The sequence below is a fragment of the Anopheles funestus genome, chromosome 2RL, assembly GCF_943734845.2.
Source record: "Anopheles funestus chromosome 2RL, idAnoFuneDA-416_04, whole genome shotgun sequence".
In the NCBI taxonomy this organism is placed as follows: domain Eukaryota; kingdom Metazoa; phylum Arthropoda; class Insecta; order Diptera; family Culicidae; genus Anopheles; species Anopheles funestus.
Genome location: NC_064598.1, coordinates 75,019,802 through 75,038,480, shown reverse-complemented (window position 1 = coordinate 75,038,480; position 18,679 = coordinate 75,019,802). Strand labels below are relative to the sequence as shown.

At 44.1% G+C, this 18,679-nt stretch overlaps 8 protein-coding genes across 8 annotated transcripts; 4 read left to right on the top strand and 4 right to left on the bottom strand.

Moving 5' to 3' along the window:
- The first annotated feature begins 169 nt into the window (after nucleotides 1-169).
- LOC125761180 (dolichyl-diphosphooligosaccharide--protein glycosyltransferase subunit DAD1) lies at nucleotides 170-830 on the top strand. The gene is made up of 2 exons (XM_049422089.1): nucleotides 170-509; nucleotides 575-830. The coding sequence occupies exons 1-2, from the start codon at nucleotides 302-304 to the stop codon at nucleotides 703-705; spliced, it is 339 nt and encodes a 112-aa protein (XP_049278046.1). The 5' UTR covers nucleotides 170-301; the 3' UTR covers nucleotides 706-830.
- A 30-nt stretch (nucleotides 831-860) lies between these two features.
- On the bottom strand, nucleotides 861-2,914 carry LOC125761127 (uncharacterized). Its single transcript, XM_049421994.1, has 2 exons — nucleotides 1,120-2,914; nucleotides 861-1,055 (listed from the first exon to the last, which is right to left on the bottom strand). Exons 1-2 carry the CDS (start codon nucleotides 2,815-2,817, stop codon nucleotides 978-980), a joined length of 1,776 nt encoding a protein of 591 aa, XP_049277951.1. The 5' UTR covers nucleotides 2,818-2,914; the 3' UTR covers nucleotides 861-977.
- Nucleotides 2,915-3,541: 627 nt separating this feature from the next.
- On the bottom strand, nucleotides 3,542-7,162 carry LOC125761154 (palmitoyltransferase ZDHHC3-A). The gene is made up of 2 exons (XM_049422053.1): nucleotides 6,459-7,162; nucleotides 3,542-6,341 (listed from the first exon to the last, which is right to left on the bottom strand). Exons 1-2 carry the CDS (start codon nucleotides 6,572-6,574, stop codon nucleotides 5,648-5,650), a joined length of 810 nt encoding a protein of 269 aa, XP_049278010.1. The 5' UTR covers nucleotides 6,575-7,162; the 3' UTR covers nucleotides 3,542-5,647.
- A 213-nt stretch (nucleotides 7,163-7,375) lies between these two features.
- Nucleotides 7,376-13,142, top strand: LOC125761122 (signal transducing adapter molecule 2). Its single transcript, XM_049421988.1, has 6 exons — nucleotides 7,376-8,089; nucleotides 9,670-9,830; nucleotides 9,893-10,009; nucleotides 10,095-10,367; nucleotides 10,430-10,495; nucleotides 10,568-13,142. Exons 1-6 carry the CDS (start codon nucleotides 8,047-8,049, stop codon nucleotides 12,167-12,169), a joined length of 2,262 nt encoding a protein of 753 aa, XP_049277945.1. The 5' UTR covers nucleotides 7,376-8,046; the 3' UTR covers nucleotides 12,170-13,142.
- A 101-nt stretch (nucleotides 13,143-13,243) lies between these two features.
- LOC125761152 (uncharacterized) lies at nucleotides 13,244-14,577 on the top strand. The gene is made up of 2 exons (XM_049422049.1): nucleotides 13,244-13,596; nucleotides 13,676-14,577. Exons 1-2 carry the CDS (start codon nucleotides 13,531-13,533, stop codon nucleotides 14,477-14,479), a joined length of 870 nt encoding a protein of 289 aa, XP_049278006.1. The 5' UTR covers nucleotides 13,244-13,530; the 3' UTR covers nucleotides 14,480-14,577.
- A 10-nt stretch (nucleotides 14,578-14,587) lies between these two features.
- Nucleotides 14,588-15,665, bottom strand: LOC125761172 (bis(5'-nucleosyl)-tetraphosphatase [asymmetrical]). Its single transcript, XM_049422079.1, has 2 exons — nucleotides 15,245-15,665; nucleotides 14,588-15,138 (listed from the first exon to the last, which is right to left on the bottom strand). Exons 1-2 carry the CDS (start codon nucleotides 15,415-15,417, stop codon nucleotides 14,886-14,888), a joined length of 426 nt encoding a protein of 141 aa, XP_049278036.1. The 5' UTR covers nucleotides 15,418-15,665; the 3' UTR covers nucleotides 14,588-14,885.
- A 45-nt stretch (nucleotides 15,666-15,710) lies between these two features.
- Nucleotides 15,711-17,359, top strand: LOC125761148 (mediator of RNA polymerase II transcription subunit 30). The gene is made up of 2 exons (XM_049422045.1): nucleotides 15,711-16,021; nucleotides 16,098-17,359. The coding sequence occupies exons 1-2, from the start codon at nucleotides 15,901-15,903 to the stop codon at nucleotides 16,916-16,918; spliced, it is 942 nt and encodes a 313-aa protein (XP_049278002.1). The 5' UTR covers nucleotides 15,711-15,900; the 3' UTR covers nucleotides 16,919-17,359.
- Nucleotides 17,327-18,422, bottom strand: LOC125761155 (trypsin 3A1-like). The gene is made up of 2 exons (XM_049422054.1): nucleotides 18,265-18,422; nucleotides 17,327-18,165 (listed from the first exon to the last, which is right to left on the bottom strand). Exons 1-2 carry the CDS (start codon nucleotides 18,314-18,316, stop codon nucleotides 17,438-17,440), a joined length of 780 nt encoding a protein of 259 aa, XP_049278011.1. The 5' UTR covers nucleotides 18,317-18,422; the 3' UTR covers nucleotides 17,327-17,437.
- Between the last annotated feature and the right edge of the window lie 257 nt (nucleotides 18,423-18,679).

The following is an 18,679-nucleotide window of genomic DNA, read 5'->3' as shown; positions in this document are numbered from 1 at the left end:
ATACGATAATATTGTTTTTTGATATTTTTTTGGTTCAAATTATAAATTCAAAATAAAAATGCTAAATTCAGCCGGATGGAGGATTTCGGACATTTGTCAACTGTCTTTTTGCCAATCCAATTGCAGATTTGAACTAAGAGTATAAACAACCACCCTGTTTCTCGGTGATTGTCAGCGACGAATAGCACACGTCATAAATACAACAATATAAAAATCGGCACAATCGGTAAGATCTACGATCGGTGCGTTTTCTTTTCGATTAAATCGAGTTCCAGATACCTGCCAGCACTTACATTTCACCATGAAAAACCTCACGGAAGTGTTGCACAAGTTCTACGATGAGTATACGCACAAAACGCCCAAGAAGCTGAAAATTGTTGACGCCTACTTGCTGTACATTCTGCTGACCGGCATCACGCAGTTTGTTTACTGCTGCCTCGTTGGAACATTCCCGTTCAACTCATTCCTGGCTGGCTTTATCAGCACGGTGAGCTGCTTCGTGCTGGGTGGTACGTAACGATTGCCGCATACGCTCATCACCGTCGTTGCTAACCGTACGATTTATCTGTTTCAGTGTGCCTTCGCCTGCAGTCGAACCCCCAGAACAAGGAACAATTCTTGGGAATCTCACCCGAACGCGGGTTCGCTGATTTCGTGTTTGCTCACATAATTCTTCACTTGGTTGTGTTCAATTTCATCGGATAAAAGCAACCCTCAGGGGCTGAATTGCGTGTGCAATTAGATGTTGTAAGTTGATAAAATTACACGAGTAAGAATCGAGTAAATACAGACGAAGGAGAATGATCGAGCGTGAGTGAACAAATCATAAACGGCGGTGCTTGTAAAGAGTTTCTTGAGTAGCCACTCATCCGAAGTAACGTATAATTTCTCCAGAAATTTGTTATTCATTCCTGAAATTATTTCAGGGCGCTTTGGGAGGTTTATTTTATACTAATCTACTGTATACTTCAATCCTTTTACTGCTTTGTCTCTGCTAGGATACGCCTTATTTCTTCCTGTAATAAATCTTGTGTATCAAACCGGCATAGATTAACCTGCAAAGTAACATAAAAATTACTAACTCAATTCAATTGCACACGTCAACCAAAAAATACTTACCAATCCCTGATCAACGGCTTTATCTTTCAATATTCGTGTTTTCAGTTTCATGAGTCCAACTGGCGATTCTCCATCGCTCAGCGTATGCTTTTCATCAAGAACGTCCAAATTCTTTTCATCACCTGTGACCATTTTAACTAAAATACCCGCAATATTCAAATGTTTCACTGGTAAATTAAAGCTAATAGTTGATATAGGCAGTTGTCTCGATTCCTTTAACCGCTCCAAACATTCAGCTACTTTCTTTAAGCCAGGTCTCAACAAAAATTGCGGTGCAGAACGATTCAGTAGAAATGCATCTCCAGTTGGCTTTCTCACCGATTTCATCATGTCCGAAGCTTCGGGCAGATCTATCTCTGCACAGCTGAGCAGCAGATCCTTTCTCGATTCCAGCTTCGCACGTTCTTTGCGTAGATTCTGTAACAGAGTTCGATCCTTGAACAGTAGCCGAAACAGTCCAATCGACTTGCGATCACAAATCCACAGCGAAAGGATCGTATCGACCAGTACGTCCGGAATGTATCGATATTCACCGGCGTCAACTTTCAATCGGATCGCTTTTTCGAGCATGTTTAAATTAACTCCACTGTAAGCTTCCATCGGTACGCCGAGAGTGGCACAACTCCACAGGAACGTTCCGATATCCTTCGGACGGCAGGACTGTGTTTGCGTTTCGAACCCGTTCGTACGACCTTCCGTGTCGAATCGGGCCCAACATCCTTCGACGAAAAGCTCTGTCAAGGTGTCATTCTTTATCCGATTGTCTGCGATGTACGCGAACAGATGTGTAAGGCCACGGAAATCTAGCTCTTTGCGTGCCATGTTCGCTTCGATAAATGAGTGAACTTTTTGCATTATCTCGTCCGACGAAAGCCGATTCATTCGGGCACATTTTATCAGCGTAACTAATAGTGCCGAATCATCTTCATTTTTAAATAGGACTATCTCTTGCATTAGTCTACTTTTGAATCCTTCTGATTCGTCCGCCATTCGTAGGCTCGTTTTGTACGTTGCATTCGCTAGTATGACGAAATCCATCTGTGTTAGCTCCGGTGTTAGATATCGATCCAAATGTTGTTGAAGAAATTCTTTCATCAATATCGTTCCCGTTTTGTTGCGCTTCCACAACCCAAGGAAGAACGCGATTGACATGAAATCGCGCTCATTCTCCGACCCACCGTCAAACAGTTGAATAAGCTTTGGCATGGCCGTTTGGTACGATTTCAGCTGGGCAATTTTGTTCGGCAATAGATACATAAAGCAATGTAACATTTCCAGCAGTTCGTACATTGTTGCTTTCGGCACCCGGCGTACACACTCCTCGTCGAGTGCATTCACGATCTCCGTGTAGGATCGGAAATCTGTTTTGCTGCGAAAATCAGTCGTGAAGGTGATCAGCTTAGCCAAATCAACGGTTTCGAGATCACGTATCTGCTGACCATAGCTGTCCACATCAGGCAGGGGATAGAAATTGGACACCTTAAATCCGTACTTTGTTTTGTCGGTGAAATCACGCTTCGTCAAAGACACGTGCCGGGAAAAACGATGCATCAAGGTGCCACTTTCGCCATCCGATGTTTCGTACTGAAATTCGCGCGGTGAGAATGTGCCGAACCGTGCCAGAAAGTTGGTTAGTGGTTGAGGCGATTTTAAGCATATCGTCCCAGGTGAACTGAATATTCGTATTAATCGCAACATTACACAACTTTTACAAAATTTGCTCGCCCTGTTGAAGCACCTTTTTTTTTCTTGTTTTCCAAACAACGGTTCGCGGTAAACAAAAGCATGCGACAGTAGGGAGCTGTCAAAACGGTGCCCCAGGTGGCAAAAGACAAAAGGTTTAAATTGTAAACAGATGCAGCTGATTTTCCAGATTACGTGGAAATTTTTGAAATTGAACGGTTAATTTTCATGTTTAACTGTTTTACTTTTGTTTTTATGATTAAAATTGATTTAATTAATGTTGGTTTCTTAATTGCGTTATGTCGTTAGGTAGAGTAGAGTAGCGCAATTCCTAAATATAACTCACTTAGCCACCTGTGGGTTTTTTTTATTTGACTGAGCACAAGCATTCGTCTAACTGGTCCTATGATATAATTGGAATCTCCAAACACAGAACAACTGCCCCAGCGTTGAAAAAACTATTACAAAAACTACTACGACTCAGAACTACCCAAAGTTATCTATAGAAATAAAGGTCCAATCCTTATCGTCCCCCGGAAGTAAATGACTGGCTATTCGACTACGAAGCCAGGTCGTACCTTATGCGTCGTTAATCCAAGATGAGAGAGAGAGAGAGTAAAAATTCAGGAAAATCTTAATTCCGCTTCGTCGATATAAACCATCCATAGCTACAATTTGAGCTAAATTCTTCTCAAAGTGTTAAACAAAAGTACACAAAACACAATCGTACGAAAGCACATTTAAATTGCACATCAGTTGATACATTTATTTGCGGATCACAAAAATATAATATTGATGCATAGAGGTGTTCCCTGCCCATTTTGTCCATTCACGAAACAGGTGAACCATTAGTTAATGCTTTCCGGACTTAGGATTCATAATGTTTCTTTACAATCTGCGAAAAAATGCATCTGTTACCTATTGTATAACTTTCCTGCGCACATACACCACCGGTTTGCTGTAAAACGATTCTATTGCAAAACGTATTCCGTGTTGCAGTACATGGGAACTATGTACTAGTTTGTTCGTCTGTTTAAAAAAGCTACACTGAACGAGTGATTGACATTAAATGGATGAATTATTTACACCAGTGCGAAAGTGGTTCTCGCGTTGGGACACTACAAAATTGGTTTGACTATTGCTCTTCCTACACATTAAACTACCGTTTTTCTTCCAAATGAGCTTACGTGCGGAGTGAGTGGGCGAACGTCGGTAAACGGTTTCGAGATACGTACGTTTTTGCAAATTAAACGTTTTAAAAGTAAAACAAACCCCTTAACACTTATGCACGACTTGTACCCGAAATTAATGCTAATTAAGCGTAATACAATCGGTGTTACAAAATGTTTGTGTGTTTTCTTTCTTCCTTTTTTGTAATACTATAACTGTACATATATCTAGTACAAACGGAAGTTATCGAAAAAGAAACTATTTTACTACTATTTACGATTTGATTAAAGCAGTTAACACAACCAAAAGAATCTAGAAAGTAATCAACAATAGAAGAAATGCTTAAGCTCGTGTCGGATCGATCGAGCGGGATCGAAAATAGTACAGACAGAAGTGCGTTATTTTCAAAAGCTTCCATTTTTCGAAACATTTGTTTCTGCTGCTTAAATGAATATTTAATGCGTGCAATTGTTTCATGTGCCACATCCCTTCCCAGATGGGTGTGCGTATATTCTAGTTCTAGATCTCTAAACTTCGAATGCATCTAATCTTTTCGTGATTGTTTTTTGTTCAATGTACGAGGTCAAGAGTTGCCGTTCAATAGGAAACCACGGTTGGTCAGTTTGTTCTTGGTTACTATTTTAACACAGGAAGTAACACATTGTTCGAAGCCATCCAACTAACTAACTAACTAACTAAAAGTGTAAATGAAACAAAGTTATTCTACGTCTGCTTCCATAAACGAATAACCCAACACTATACGAAACCAATTTTTTTGCTTTGAAGCACACTAAATACTACTTTTACTTGATATCGCTTTATAATGTAATTGTAATATCAGCTCGACTATTTACTGAAAGGTAGAAAAATACACCTGACCTGTTTCGGTTGCATCTGTTGTTCGGGGTTCGGTCAACTACTTTGGTACACAAAATTTACATCAATTCCTAGACAATTCTTACTTTGTGGGGCATTTCTGTACGTACCCCTTTTCCAGGTAGAATATTATTACTTGTATGGATTATCGATTCGATTTAGTTTTAGGGCAAAGAGCACATTCAAGCTTGCACCATTCAAGAAAGGGACTGTCTTTTTAACATTGCTATTGCTTAGATACCTCTCGGGAGCTTCCAAAAAGTGAAGAAGCCCTACAAAATCACAAACCAGAACACACAATGAAACCAATAAATAAACGTACATTATGCCCTCTAACAGCGAGAGGTTTACCGCCATTGAAAATACCCCTTACTACAGAAGCACATCCGACCCTGTTTTTCCCGAGTCTTTGGTCACGCGAAGGAATTTGCGCCATGGGAAAATTGCACATTACCATATACCCGTCCGCATCGCATACCACCGTACGTGGCGTAATGAAAAAACTAATTAGCCAAGATAGTACGTACGATCATAAATGCACGATAATGCAAATGGGCTCGGCACCCTGCACCGTCTGGGCGTCAAAGGTGTCTGTCTAGAGCGCTTCAGAGCCCATCGGTAGGAATTTTCGTTTCCCAAGCATGTTTTTCTTCATTTTTTTTTGTTGTGTTTTTGCACGTGCTCCCTCTCTGCGTCAATTCCTTCCATCCAGTTGGATCCGTTTGCTTACTCTATAATTAAGCTTATCTCATCGCCTTTTTGGGGCGGAGGGGGGCACTTCGACAACGAGCGAGATCTTTTACACATCGTGGCTCAGTAACGGCACATCGTGATGCTTGCGGTTGAGGCTGGTACAGGGAAGCATCCACAGCATTGGATGTCCACGGCCGCAGACTTCCGCCAGCAGAGCCATCTTTGGCCGATGGATCCGGTACGGACCCTTCTGCTGTACTGCCTCTACTGCCGTCTCGTCGTACAGTATTGCATGCATCTGATCGACCATGATCGCTATTACGAACAGCCCAAACAGGGCCGATTCCAGCAGCAACAGCACGCTATGCATCATACGGCTCTGCGCTTGGGACACATCCGTGTGACAGTCTTCGCACGGATACACCCACGAAATTACGATCAGAACGATCGAGTAAACGGCAAGTGCGCACACGTACATCAGGAACTGTAGGAAATATTTCTGGTTTCGCTCGCCAACACAGTTGTTAATCCAGGGGCAGTGATGGTCCATGCGCCGGATGCACCGTTTACAGATGCGGCAGTGATGTGCCCGTGGCGGACGATACGTTTCACACCGTGTGCACATGGTCCATTCTTCCCGCTCGTGGCCGTAGTTTTTTTCCGAGTGAAGGTCCGAAAAGTCGATGCGGATTTGGGGCAATGGGACCGTACCGGGATCGAGTAGTACCGCTTTTAGGTGAGCCATGGCCAGCAGGAACACGATCGTATTGAACGCCACCACATGAAACGGTGCCCAAAGACTGCCATCGGAAACATGCATGAAATAGGCGAAAAGATTACATTTGAAGTGCCATTAGAAAAAGGTGCTGTGTCGTTGATAATAGTTATCATTACTAATTGAGGGGAGAAGATCGTACCTGTTGGGCATTGTTTGTAGAATTATCCAATGCGTTACCACATAGTCCGCGTACAGGACAGCCATATAGGTGACCAGCACGCAAACAATACCGCAGGGATCTTTGACGAAAGTCATCGTAGCAAAAAAACAAGTGCTACCCTACGGCTGACGGTGGAAAATTGCGTACCACTTGCCGTTGAGTAATTGATAAACGCTGCCCTGGTTTATCTCTTGCACCGTCTTGTTTGTTGTTTTCCACCTTCCTATCTGCTTCCCTTCGGAGGCCAAAAATCACTTTCACAATCGCATATACACACAAAAAAACCCACAAACTTCCTACTTCGGCTTCCTCTCTTGGGGCCGTTTTTTTACTTTTTATTGAAAACTACACAACACAAAACTACGGTCCAACAATGACGAAAACACAGCAACATCTCAACCACAGCGTAATCATTCGTTTGGACCATCGCAAGACCCACCGAATGCACGATTATTGGTTCACAATTCCATCGAGCGTTCGGTACGAATATCGGCGAATGGATTAATCACCTTTTCCGTACCGATTTTTGACAGCGAATCCTCTACAAAGCCGACAAAATAGAGGTGCCTGTTTCGCGCAAGAGCAATTCAAATTTTATTCCAATACACAAATCGCGAGTTTCCACTACGTATACGCACCGCCTGAACTGTCAAACCGAGTGTACACTGTAAATGTAGGATCAGAAAAAGCTGTAATCTTTACTCCAAACGGTTGTCCATTTCTGCGAATTTCGTGTAGTGAAATTACTTAAAAAAAAGTAATTATTAATTGCCATTTGATATATGCCATTTTTCCCTTTTGAAAAAGAACCAAAATATTACCAGTTTGAACATTTTGACTTCACTGCTTCACAGTGTAGCATTTTGTGGTGCGTATTATGACAGCTGATAAATAAAGAAAAAACCTCCGCCTACGAACCTACGAAGAAGAGGAAGAACAACCTGTCATCTTTGTCGATTTGATTCATCATCGCCTTCTTGAACACACAGAGAGGAAAAGTACATAATTTGGAACACATCACAGCACTGTTCCTCGAAATTATGCACCGTACAGTATAGTGTGCCGTTCTTCCGGAAAAGTTCTTCATGGAGTGCGTAAATTAGAAGTGTGCAATAGCAAATTAGTGTTCCGTAAAGAATTACCACCATCGTACCGTTTCCAACACTGAAAGTACTGCGAAGGTGTAAACGTCAATAGCGGAAACAAAAGAGGGCGAAAAGCACGAAAAAAATCCCATCCCCAACGTCCCGCAGTGGTCCTTGTAGGAGTACAAATCGTATGCGCGTGTGTGTGAATGTGTCTGTGCGTATAGAGGGTGAAAGTGAGCCCTTGGAGTTCCGGGCAAACCAAACGCTAGACGGGAGTTTCTTTTCCTGTCCCAGTGGTGGACAAAGACGTCGTATTGATAAGCGATAGAAGTAGTACATCCCACACCCGAAAATCGTGCCCGAAGTTTGTTGGTTTATGTACGTGGCATTCTAGAAAGGATTATTAACGCCGAGCAATAGCAGCAGGACGGAAGTATCCAGTGTAGTCCACAACCGGAACATCTTTCACGCCAGCAAACATGAGTCTTTTTGGAACATCATCTTCGCTCAACTCAGACATAGGTTGGTATAGATGGACACGATGAACCTGTCCACACTCGTGACATCGATTCATGAAGGACAACAACTCCGCGACTCTTCATCCCATGTGACGAGTCAATAATAAATCTTTACCACACTAGCATTTTAGCAACAAACAAACAAAAAAAAGATGCGATGTAGCTGTACGTATCGCAACAAAACGCACCAATATCGCGACGCATTCCTGCAATTGAGGTTTATTAATTAAATTAGGATGTGCATGGACGGTGGCCGTCACGGTGGCAAAATGGGTAGATGAATGAAAAGCTAGCCGGTGGTGATGATGCAAACCGGAGAGGTCAACCGTGTTAGGCAAAGTGTGACGTGATACCGTTGATAACGGGCGTCCAAACGGCAAAGTATACTTTGTTAACGACGCAAGAAAATCAATACACATCGTAGATGAGGAAATAGAACTTAAAATCACAAACCCGTAGCCTACTTTGAAAGGAAAGTCAGACCATTGTTGTTTCAACGCTACAACTGCGGCGTACGGATCTTGTGGTTGCACGTACTGGAGAATGCCCTTGTTCCCGATGTCTTATAGCGCTCTTTATTAAGCCCTAGAAATGGCACAGCAGACACTGTTGTTCCGTTGTTTGTTTACACGTTCTTTAACGCCTGCTTATTGAGAAGAAGCACGGTTTAATATGTGCATAAAGATACAGATGATGGTAGGAACCTGACAAAACAAACAAGACAACATCACAACACGCAGCCCAAGACGCTGACTAATATCAGCAGCAACCGTTGCCCGAATTGCGTAGCCGCTTATCTCTACGTGGTGCGACCTCCGGAAACCGTACAAGTTCTAATCGAACGTACGCTCTCCGATTTCAATATTCCAGAACGCGTTTATTTGTGTGTTTGGTAGAAGCAGATAGAATTTGCTGTTAGCATATTACTGCCAGTTCAGTTGCTTGGAGAGACCAGTTTAACACAGAATGCCTTTTTTTTACTACTTTATTTTCAATTATCACTTACACAAGAGTATTTTCATGGCTTAATTTTAGGCAATTGTAAAACCGAAATGAAAGATTCCATACATTAACAATTTAAGATTGCACTGTACAGTGTTGCCTACTACAAAACCGCACATGAGTCATTTGTACGGATTCACAGCGGCCATTGATTCGTCATTGTGTTGTGATCGTTGCCTGATAACTGATACATTTTGGATTTTGAAATATGACCTCGCGGTATACGTTCAGCATCAACCTCAAATGCGTCTTTTTTATTTGTTTGTACAAGATGCACAAAATAGATACAACATCAAAACTGAAAATTTGTAAACGTAGTTCGAGACCTAGGAAAAGATGTTAAATTGTAGTTTAATGTATTTTAGGAGCAACTTCTTCATTTATGATGTGGGAACTGAAGCAACTTCCGTCTCTCTTTCTTAAAAGGTTTTTCTAAAAATTAATACTAATATTTTGATAGAATAGTACTTTGTTGCTTTGAAGTTTGAAACAGAATTCTAAACCAATCATTCATTAAAGTGATGAAATTATCTGTTGCATTAATAACATTTGTTTATGTATTCTTTGTGTGCCTTTTTGCAGAGAAAGCTACCAGCGAAAACAATACGACGGAAAATTGGAGTCTTATATTGGACATCTGTGACCGTGTAAACAATGGATCGGCGACACCGAAGGATTGTCTAAAATGCATAATAAAAAGATTGAATTGTCTCAATCCTCATGTGGTTATGAAAGCGATCACGGTACTTAATTTCATTAGGAGTCGACCAGCAATAATCTACATTATTATTTTTACCCATACCAGCTGCTCGATGCGTGCGTTAATAATTGTGGCAAACAGTTTCACCTGGAAGTCGCATCCCGCGAGTTTGAGACAGAGTTTAAGAAGCTTCTGCAGAAAAGTCAACCAAAAGTGACAACGGTATGTACCGAAAGATGGAAGGCAACCAAGAATCGATGTTTAATGTCATATTTCGTTGTATCCCTCATGTTTTCTCGATAAATAGAAGCTAAAGCTAACCCTGAAACGTTGGGCAGAGGAGGTGTTCAAGTCTGACCCGCAGCTCGATCTGATACCTTCGCTGTACAAAAAGCTGCGTGAGGAAGGTCACGATTTTAACGATCCATCGGCAACACCAAAGCGCGAAACGACGCTCAGCAAAGATCCGAACGTCGTGTCTAGTCAGCAGGAGGAAGATGACATTGCGAAAGCGATTGAACTTTCGCTAAAGGAAGTCAAGAACACGCAGTCTCCGAAAATGATGTCATCATCGGGAGCGGTAAGTTTGTAATGAATCTGCCAAACTGATGCAATAGTAATGTGTTTTATCTTTTATTGCAGACTGCAACGTCTTTGTATCCTTCTGCTTTGTTATCCACTTCTGCACCGGTGGTTGAACCGCGAAAGGTAGAACCATTGGAATGATTGCTTTACAAAAGGAAGTACTTACAAACGTGTGTTTTTTCCCCTATTAAATAGGTTCGCGCACTTTATGATTTTGAAGCAGCCGAGGATAACGAACTAACGTTTCAAGCTGGTGAAATCATTATGGTTTTGGATGATTCCGATCCAAACTGGTGGAAGGGACAGAATCAACGTGGCGAGGGACTATTTCCATCCAACTTTGTCACGGCGGATCTATCCGTGGAGCCCGAATCCCTTTCCGCGGCGTCCGGCAAGGGTACGAAAAAGAGTGTTCAATTTTCGGATGAGCAAAAGCTGGATGGTGATAAGGATGGACAGCAGAAGCAGCTACAGTCGGCGACGGTTGAAATTAATGAGGAAAAGATCGATCGTTTGCTGCACCTGATACATGAAGCAGATCCGGAAGATCCGTCACAGGACACGGACGAAATGCTGCAGCTCGAGCAGCTCGTCAACCAGATGGGGCCGATGATTGATGCGGAGCTGGAGCGGGTCGATCGAAAGCATGCGCAGTTGACGCAGCTTAGCAGTGATCTGGTGGATGCAATCAATCTGTACCACAATCTGATGCGCGAACCGGATCGTTCGGCGATGATGTCGATGGGAGGCCCTGCAGGTGGCTATGGAACTCCCGGTGGTTATCCGGGCGGTCCAGTGAACCCAATGTACGGAATGCCGGCCATGTACCAGAGCCTTCCGGGTGTAGGCATGTATCCTATGGCACCGGGAGGACCACCATCGATGCCGGGTGGCCAGCCGATGCCGGGATACAGCATGGGCCATCTTCGGCACGATATGACGCAAATGAATGTTGGCACGATGCCTCAGTTCCCCACACCGCAACAGCAACAGCCTCCCCAAACGGCAATGCACCATCACCATCAGCCTCATCCGGCGCAGGGCGGATCCATGCAGACAGTTTCTCAAAATGGTCCCACCACAAACGGGATGCTTTCACAGGTTGCACCGAGTACATCGTTGGCCGGAGTTAGCAGCCAACAGTCAGCTACGACGGTCGCGCCACAGACGATGCCAAATATGACCGGCGGTCCGTCGATGCCTCCGCAGCACGGAGCGATACCGCAAGGATTCTCTAATCCCACGTCGCCCCCACCAGTCGGTATGTCCGGTCCCTCGTCTCATCATCAACTGCAGCAAGCACCATCAAACCCTAATCAGCATACGCTTCCCCAAATGCGACCAATAGGGCAGCCTCCGGTCAGCTATCCTAGCTACGTTCCTCAGCAACCGCAACAACAAAACCAACCGGCAGTGTCTCAGCCCGTGCAGCAAAATACCGCTTCGCAAGGAATGCAACCGGGAGTTGGGGCGGTGCCCGTTTCTGGTGGACCACCACCAACATCCACACAACCGGTCCAACCGAACCTGAACCATCACCACCATCCAAGCCAACATATACCGATGAATATGCCGCCAACTCACTTTCCTCCCGCCTCTGGTGCACCCTCCCATCAACATCAACAACAACAGCAGTTCATGCCTCAGATGGGACCGCCGATGGGTAATTTTGCCCCGATGGGGGCCCCAATGAACATGTTCCCTCCCGGTGGACCTGGTGGGGTCGGTGGGCCTTTGTCGATTAACACAAACCATCCGGGACCCCAAAACATTCCCATTTATCAGCAACAGCGGTAAGCAGGAATAGTCGTGGGGATAAATAGTGGGGCGTGGGAGGGAATTTTGGGGTCCATCTCGATCACTCAAATGCAAAACAATTTGACCAATGCCACAGTTTTTGAATTTCGATTCGATTCGATATGGAGGGGCGCCCGGGATTGTTTCGATGCATAGGGTACATGCGCGGTGTGGTCGGTTGAGGTATTCTTTTAAACTGAACTTTTCTAGCCATAATTGAGCGTAAGAAAATTGTTGCTTTCTGTTTGTCTGTAATATGTTTTGCTTAATTGTCTCTGCAGTGGAATGAAGAACATTGCATGAAAGAGATAAATTAATCATTGTTTTGTTTCGGTGTACGTTCGATGATGGCTGATCGCACATGATATTCCCAAGCGAAAAAATGGAAATACCGAGGGTTGGTGGCTTAGTTGAAAAAGTACGCTGAGGGCTTTCTTCATTCATCGCCAATGCACTTGGCTTGATAATGCGATCGGATTGTGCAACCCCATTGCTGGCAATAATAATAATATTAATAATGCATTACTAAATACATTACGTTTTTGAAACAGTATAGAAGAAATGCCGCTGGAGATGCTTCCGGCTGTGGTGTGATTAGCGGGGATGGAATTCTGAAGGAATAACAAAAAAAAATTCAACAGTGATGAGCGGTGGATTTATTGGTAGCGAAGGCATGGATCGGCTTATTTTTGAACATTCGCAGAATCTACAAACGAATAGGATTTAGCGTAAAAAAAGTGAATATATAGGATATGTATTTATATACGCAATATCAAGAGGTGACCGACCGTTCGATAGTTAGTGCGGTCGAGTTGGGTTGGATGTTTTGTTATCCTTGGTAAAAAAAACACGTGCTGCAGTAACGAAGTGGACGTATTGAAAGATAAATCCTGATTGAATGCTGTAAAATAGTTGAGCTACGTACATACATACACACCCTACATTGAAAAATAAATATACTAAATTAATAACAGCTCCATGTAAATTTTTGATGTCCGTTGAAAGATTTGAAACTGTTTGCTCCTTCCGGCAAAGATGGTTGAATTGTCAAGGGTTAATGGACCGGTTCAACGCAGTTGTCAAAGAATACAGTACAGAGAAGCGAAAATGGGACACGGATGAAAATTTATTATTTTGATACATTCAAAAGCCCATATTTGTCTAACTTTATATTTTAACAATTTTGTTTTCTTAATTTTTTAGAGAAAAAATACGTCTACATAAAATGAATAAAGCATTTAATTTAAATATTACGTGCTGTACCATATTATACTTGAGGTACTGTACTTTTGTTATTGTTTTGATAGTGCTGTTGGGATCGTGTATCGCCGCGTTACCAATTGGATTAAACAATTTCTACCATGCTTACTAGATGTGCAGCAACATTTCTGCGAAGGTACTGCTCTACAAGCAGCTCATCGAAGTTGGTAAGTATTGATACGGTGTAATAATGTTAGTTAAGCGAAAAATCTTACCCCAACGAGTTCACTTCCACGTTTCCTCCAGGCCGAAACGATCGCTTCATCCATTGAAGGTGTGGATAGGGCAAGCATTGGCGCACTGCTAGCTACCGTACCCGAACTAACGAAATACGCTCCAGAACAATGGTGCAGCACAGTGAATCTACTCACCACCGAAGGCTTGGAGGTGGAAAAAATGCTATCCATAATCGGAGGCCACCCGGCCATACTAGCAAGGCCCCCGGAAAAGATCGCACAAAGCTTACACTGTTGGCGATCCTGCCAATTTGGGGATGCGAACATGAAAGTGCTGCTGTCAGCTCATCCCTACTTTTTGGACTACACGAATCATGGCCAGCTGGCGCAACGTGTCGCCTTTCTTCACTCACATTTCGAGACGCGCAAAAATGTGTACCGATTGTTTCTGAACGCACCGAACCTGGTGGTGGATGAGCATCACGTAACGGAGGCTAAGATCGTTTATATGATGCAAACCATGCGCCACGAGGTGCTGGAAGTGGTGAAATCTCGCGCTTTTGCCCATGACCTTGAGCATTTGCGCTGCCGGCACACGTTTCTGGAACGGTTGGGATTGTTTAAGCCACGATCACTGAAGGTGGACAAAAATACGCCGACCGGCAATTCGCCGGTTCACCAGATTACCGACACCAGCGACAAACGGTTCGCGGTGAAAGTGGCTTACGTTACGCTCGAAGAGTACGAAGTGTTTCAGGATCTGTTCCGGCGAGAGATGGGACAGGATGAACGGTACGAAGCGGACGATGAGTTCGATGCGGTAGAAGTAGCAAGTGAACCTAGCAAAAGCGCGTATCGCAAGAAAGGTAGGTAGACGTGGGTATGAGCGTATTTGTCAATAGAGCAATAGATAGTAGAATACAGCAATAAAGACACGTGTTCGACGTGAGCATAATGTGTTCAGGATAAAGAGCGGTCCGACTGTCGTTATAACATGACTTCGTTTATTAGTTTGTTTAAAGTGAACAGTTTCACTTGGCCATACATCATATAATCGAGAGGCTAAAGTTACAATCGTAGTCATAAAGAACAATCGATAATTTTCATTATCCAATTAGAGAAAGCGTTTGGCGCGCGCGCATGTATTTGTGTGTGTGTGTATGTATATATATATCGATAAAGTGTAAAACGGCATAGCGCGGAAAAAGACGGTGCAAGACGGGAGATAAATAAGTTGTACTCGAAACACGCTACCTCACACCACCGCGCATCATCATCATTCACAGCTCGTTTGCCTTAATTTTAGCATCAAATTGGCGTATCATCTTTGCGAAATCTTCGTAGCCCGCAATTTTGATCGCTCCATCACAGTCCAACCACTTCATGTCCTGGTGCTCGTCGGACAGCTTCGCCTCCTGCGCAGGATTACGCAGTTCCGCCAACCAGTAAACGACCACCTTATCGTGTCCCTTCACTTTGTACTCCAGCGTGCACGATTGCTTTCGATACACGTTCAGGTCACTTTCGGCGTAGCTAAAAACCGATAACAGCGCACAATTAACATTACATTACCGTAATGCGGTAAACCATTTGACCTTGCCGAATTTTTTTTTTGGGGGGGAGACGGCAGTGTACATACCCGGCTTCTTCGGTCGTTTCACGCAGGGCCGTCGCGTAATCATCTTCTCCCGGATCGACGTGACCTTTCGGTGGTGACCAGTGATGTTGACCGTAGGAGGCCTGCAGCATAAGATACTCGATACGTTCGCGCAGCCGACGAAATATGAGAAAGCCGGCCGCTCGTTTTGCCATCTTGCTGTCCTTGTGTTCAATGGTTGGTCCTTTTATTCGTCAACAAAACAAAACAAAAAACAACTCGGATCGAAAGAAATCCGTTGCTGGTGGAAATGCTGAGTAACGCAAACAGTATTTGTACAGTTAAACTCAATGTGGGCACGAGTGTGCGTGTGTGTGTGTGTGTATGCTTCACTGCACTGAAACGCGGACAGGGAAGTATCGGAGGCGAACTTTGGCCGATGCAACGCGGCGTGTTTGAAATGAAATCACGGAAAATAGTGCAGCGCAGCAAAGCAAAACAAAAAGCATCTGTGACTGTCATCGGCGGCACAGGGTGTGCCGAACCGGTTCGAAAACTGTACATTTGCAGCATATGCTTGACATAAAACGCAGCAGTGCTGTCAAAACATGTTTGCCGCATCCATAAACATAAGCATAAACCAAGCGGAAGGTCTACTGGAAAAGTTTGTAAAAGAAACAATTTTCTGTTGATTAAATATGTCTGGACAGTTCCCGGGAGGATATCAGAGCCCCAGTGGGCATCGGGGTAATTATAATAGCCCTATAATTCAGCAACACCTGAACCAAATGAACGTTCCAAACCAAATGGGAATGATGGGTATGTAGAAGAAGGTGCCTGCATGTTCCGTTTTCAATATTTAATGTTTACTGCATTCTGTGCGCTTTAAATTCAGGCTTCAACCAAAACAACGTAATGAACAATCCACAAATGCAAGGTGTACCGGGACAGGGTAACCAGGATATGGGTCTCAATCCGGGCATGATGCAGCAAAACCAACAACAACAGCAACAAATCGCACAAGGAATGCAACCCAATCTCCAGCAGATACCGTCGAACCAGCATCAGCCGGGCCAAAATCAAATGGTCGGACAGAATCCGAGCCATCAGTCTGCGCAACCATCCCCACAGATGGGTATGCAACAATCGGGCGGCAATGTCGGTCCGGGCAACGTAATGAATAACCCTCAGTCACAGAACCAATCTGTACCGCCGAATCAACCAGGCGGTGGAACGACCGTACAGCAACAACAGAAAGCCGAATTTAATCTTCTCTCGCTGTGCCGAATCGGGCAGGAAACGGTACAAGATATTGTGAGCCGCTTTCAGGAGGTGTTTGGCATATTGCGCTCGATACAACCCCCCAATGGGACGAACCAGGGACAGTTGTCGAGTAACGACAAGAAGGCGAAGGTGCAGGAACAGTTCCGTACGATTCGGTTACTGTTCAAACGGTTGCGGCTGCTGTACGATAAGTGTAACGACAATTGCCAACAGGGGATGGAGTACACGCACGTGGAAAGTTTGATTCCACTGAAGGGTGAGATTGAACGGACCGAGCCGGTCCACACGGAGGAGTACAAAAAAGCGCTGCAGGAGAACCGTGAGCTGGTGGCGATGGTACAGCTGAAGAACAAACAGTTGCGTGAAATTATCGACAAAATACGGCTTACGATATGGGAGATAAACACCATGCTAAGTATGAGACGATGCTAGGAAGGAAATGAGTGGCTTTAGCTTAAGATAATCAAATAAGGATGCAACACTGCAATATGCGCATCATCAATCTGTGGCGGATCAAGGGTACGCCCCTTGGAGGAGGCCCTAGGCGGAATTGCCATTTTGGGACTCTATCAATACACTACACGAAATAAACGACATTTCGCATCGTTTCGCCTAATGTTATAAAACTCGAGTTTGTCAGAAATTGTCCTATCAGCTGTTTCTAGTAAAACTCTTACTTTCGATATTTTCCATTCAATGTGGCAGGTATCTGCTGTGATTAGTTCCGTTTGGTTCGATTATGCGGTAATGAATTATTGAGAAAAGAATTAAGCCACCGTAGTGAAGAGTCAATTGTAATTTCGGGATTTAAGTTAAAGGAAATAATATAATGCAACTGGATACCTTTGCCCAAAATAAATATATTTAAATATACTTTCCAAAGCGTATAACTCTCTTATTCCGCACCAAAATTAATTACGCTTTGTCCATTTTTTCCATCCCTTCCAGAAGTTATACATCGCTAACCTCACGAATCCATTCGCGCACAGCCGAAACGCGTACATTTACACCCGGGAGGCCTGGTCTAGCACATCCGATAGCGAACGAAACCACTCCGACTAGGAGATCATCCACCACGAGCGGACCACCAGAATCACCTTGGCATGAATCATGGCCACCGCCAAAGAAGCCCGCACACAGCATACGCTCCGAAATGGTGTTCGTTCGACGGTAAGCTTTCTGGCAATTGTCCCGATGGACGATCGGCACGAAGGTAGCACGCAGGATCAGGTTCGAGTGATGCACGTTTAGCGTTTTGCCCCAACCGGAAACCATGGCCTTGGAACCTTCCGCCGGGTCCTCTTCGCCTTCTTCTGGCATTTCAATCGATGCAATCGTTTGACCATTTAGTGGAAGTGGGTCGTCCAGCTCCACCAGCGCACAGTCGGCTTCGTTCGTCGATGAATCCCAATCCGGATGGATCACAATGCGCCTAGCATTGTGTATAATGCCACCATGTTCCTTGTACGTTGAGCCGGCCCTTATGGACACCTCGGATGAAGCGACTCCTTCCAAGCAGTGAGCAGCGGTTAGGATCCAGTTAGGTGAAATGATTGAACCACCACAGATAGGATGGCCGCCTTCTCTGAGAGAAATTTGATACGGTGCCTCCGAAATGTCGATCGGGAATCCACCCACAATCTGTGCACGCGGTGGCACTACCAAGCGTGCTGTTGCGACTGTGAAGGGATTAAGAAAACAAATTTAAAAGGAGTCGTCATGCCTTATGATATCCTTTATACAGCTAATCACATAAAAAGTCACGGAAAAGTACTTACTCGTTGCCACTACAAGCAACAATCCAAAAACCGGAATGAAGTGATTCGACATCTCAACGCTGTTGCCAAAGCTTTCTTTTCAGGCTTATTAATTTATGGTCAATTAAGAAACTTCCTTCGGATTCACCAGGAAGACTGATGCAGAAAGAGTGAATTTCGTCCGATTTTATACCTCTTTGCCAAGAAGGCTTATTTCCTAAGCCGGGTTTACAGTTATCAATCTACACAGGTGGCGCATGCTGAACAAACACCACTTGAGGTGGACAATTCACGCGGCAAATAGTATTAGCCACGGTAAAGATTTTCAAATGGTTTGAATCGGTTTGATGATCGACTGAAACTCGTCAGAACTCGTCCGCTTAGACACATGCGTAAGTTGTGCACGCGTGGGAAGAAGGAAAGATAAGCATCCGTC

What these genes read in the sequence shown, in the direction of transcription:
- LOC125761152 (XM_049422049.1), top strand. Translation starts at nt 13,531, where the DNA reads ATGCTTACTAGATGTGCAGCAACATTTCTGCGAAGGTACTGCTCTACA. An exon ending in CAAGCAGCTCATCGAAGTTG is followed by an intron (nt 13,597 to 13,675) that starts GTAAGTATTGAT and finishes CGTTTCCTCCAG; the next exon opens with GCCGAAACGATCGCTTCATC.
- LOC125761172 (XM_049422079.1), bottom strand. Translation starts at nt 15,417, where the DNA reads ATGGCAAAACGAGCGGCCGGCTTTCTCATATTTCGTCGGCTGCGCGAA. An exon ending in GAAACGACCGAAGAAGCCGG is followed by an intron (nt 15,139 to 15,244) that starts GTATGTACACTG and finishes ATCGGTTTTTAG; the next exon opens with CTACGCCGAAAGTGACCTGA.
- LOC125761127 (XM_049421994.1), bottom strand. Translation starts at nt 2,817, where the DNA reads ATGTTGCGATTAATACGAATATTCAGTTCACCTGGGACGATATGCTTA. An exon ending in AAGCCGTTGATCAGGGATTG is followed by an intron (nt 1,056 to 1,119) that starts GTAAGTATTTTT and finishes GTTACTTTGCAG; the next exon opens with GTTAATCTATGCCGGTTTGA.
- LOC125761180 (XM_049422089.1), top strand. Translation starts at nt 302, where the DNA reads ATGAAAAACCTCACGGAAGTGTTGCACAAGTTCTACGATGAGTATACG. An exon ending in GAGCTGCTTCGTGCTGGGTG is followed by an intron (nt 510 to 574) that starts GTACGTAACGAT and finishes TATCTGTTTCAG; the next exon opens with TGTGCCTTCGCCTGCAGTCG.
- LOC125761154 (XM_049422053.1), bottom strand. Translation starts at nt 6,574, where the DNA reads ATGACTTTCGTCAAAGATCCCTGCGGTATTGTTTGCGTGCTGGTCACC. An exon ending in CTACAAACAATGCCCAACAG is followed by an intron (nt 6,342 to 6,458) that starts GTACGATCTTCT and finishes TTCCGATGGCAG; the next exon opens with TCTTTGGGCACCGTTTCATG.
- LOC125761155 (XM_049422054.1), bottom strand. Translation starts at nt 18,316, where the DNA reads ATGTCGAATCACTTCATTCCGGTTTTTGGATTGTTGCTTGTAGTGGCA. An exon ending in GTTGCTTGTAGTGGCAACGA is followed by an intron (nt 18,166 to 18,264) that starts GTAAGTACTTTT and finishes ATCCCTTCACAG; the next exon opens with TCGCAACAGCACGCTTGGTA.
- LOC125761148 (XM_049422045.1), top strand. Translation starts at nt 15,901, where the DNA reads ATGTCTGGACAGTTCCCGGGAGGATATCAGAGCCCCAGTGGGCATCGG. An exon ending in AAACCAAATGGGAATGATGG is followed by an intron (nt 16,022 to 16,097) that starts GTATGTAGAAGA and finishes CTTTAAATTCAG; the next exon opens with GCTTCAACCAAAACAACGTA.
- LOC125761122 (XM_049421988.1), top strand. Translation starts at nt 8,047, where the DNA reads ATGAGTCTTTTTGGAACATCATCTTCGCTCAACTCAGACATAG. An exon ending in GTCAACCAAAAGTGACAACG is followed by an intron (nt 10,010 to 10,094) that starts GTATGTACCGAA and finishes CTCGATAAATAG; the next exon opens with AAGCTAAAGCTAACCCTGAA. An exon ending in CGGTGGTTGAACCGCGAAAG is followed by an intron (nt 10,496 to 10,567) that starts GTAGAACCATTG and finishes CCTATTAAATAG; the next exon opens with GTTCGCGCACTTTATGATTT.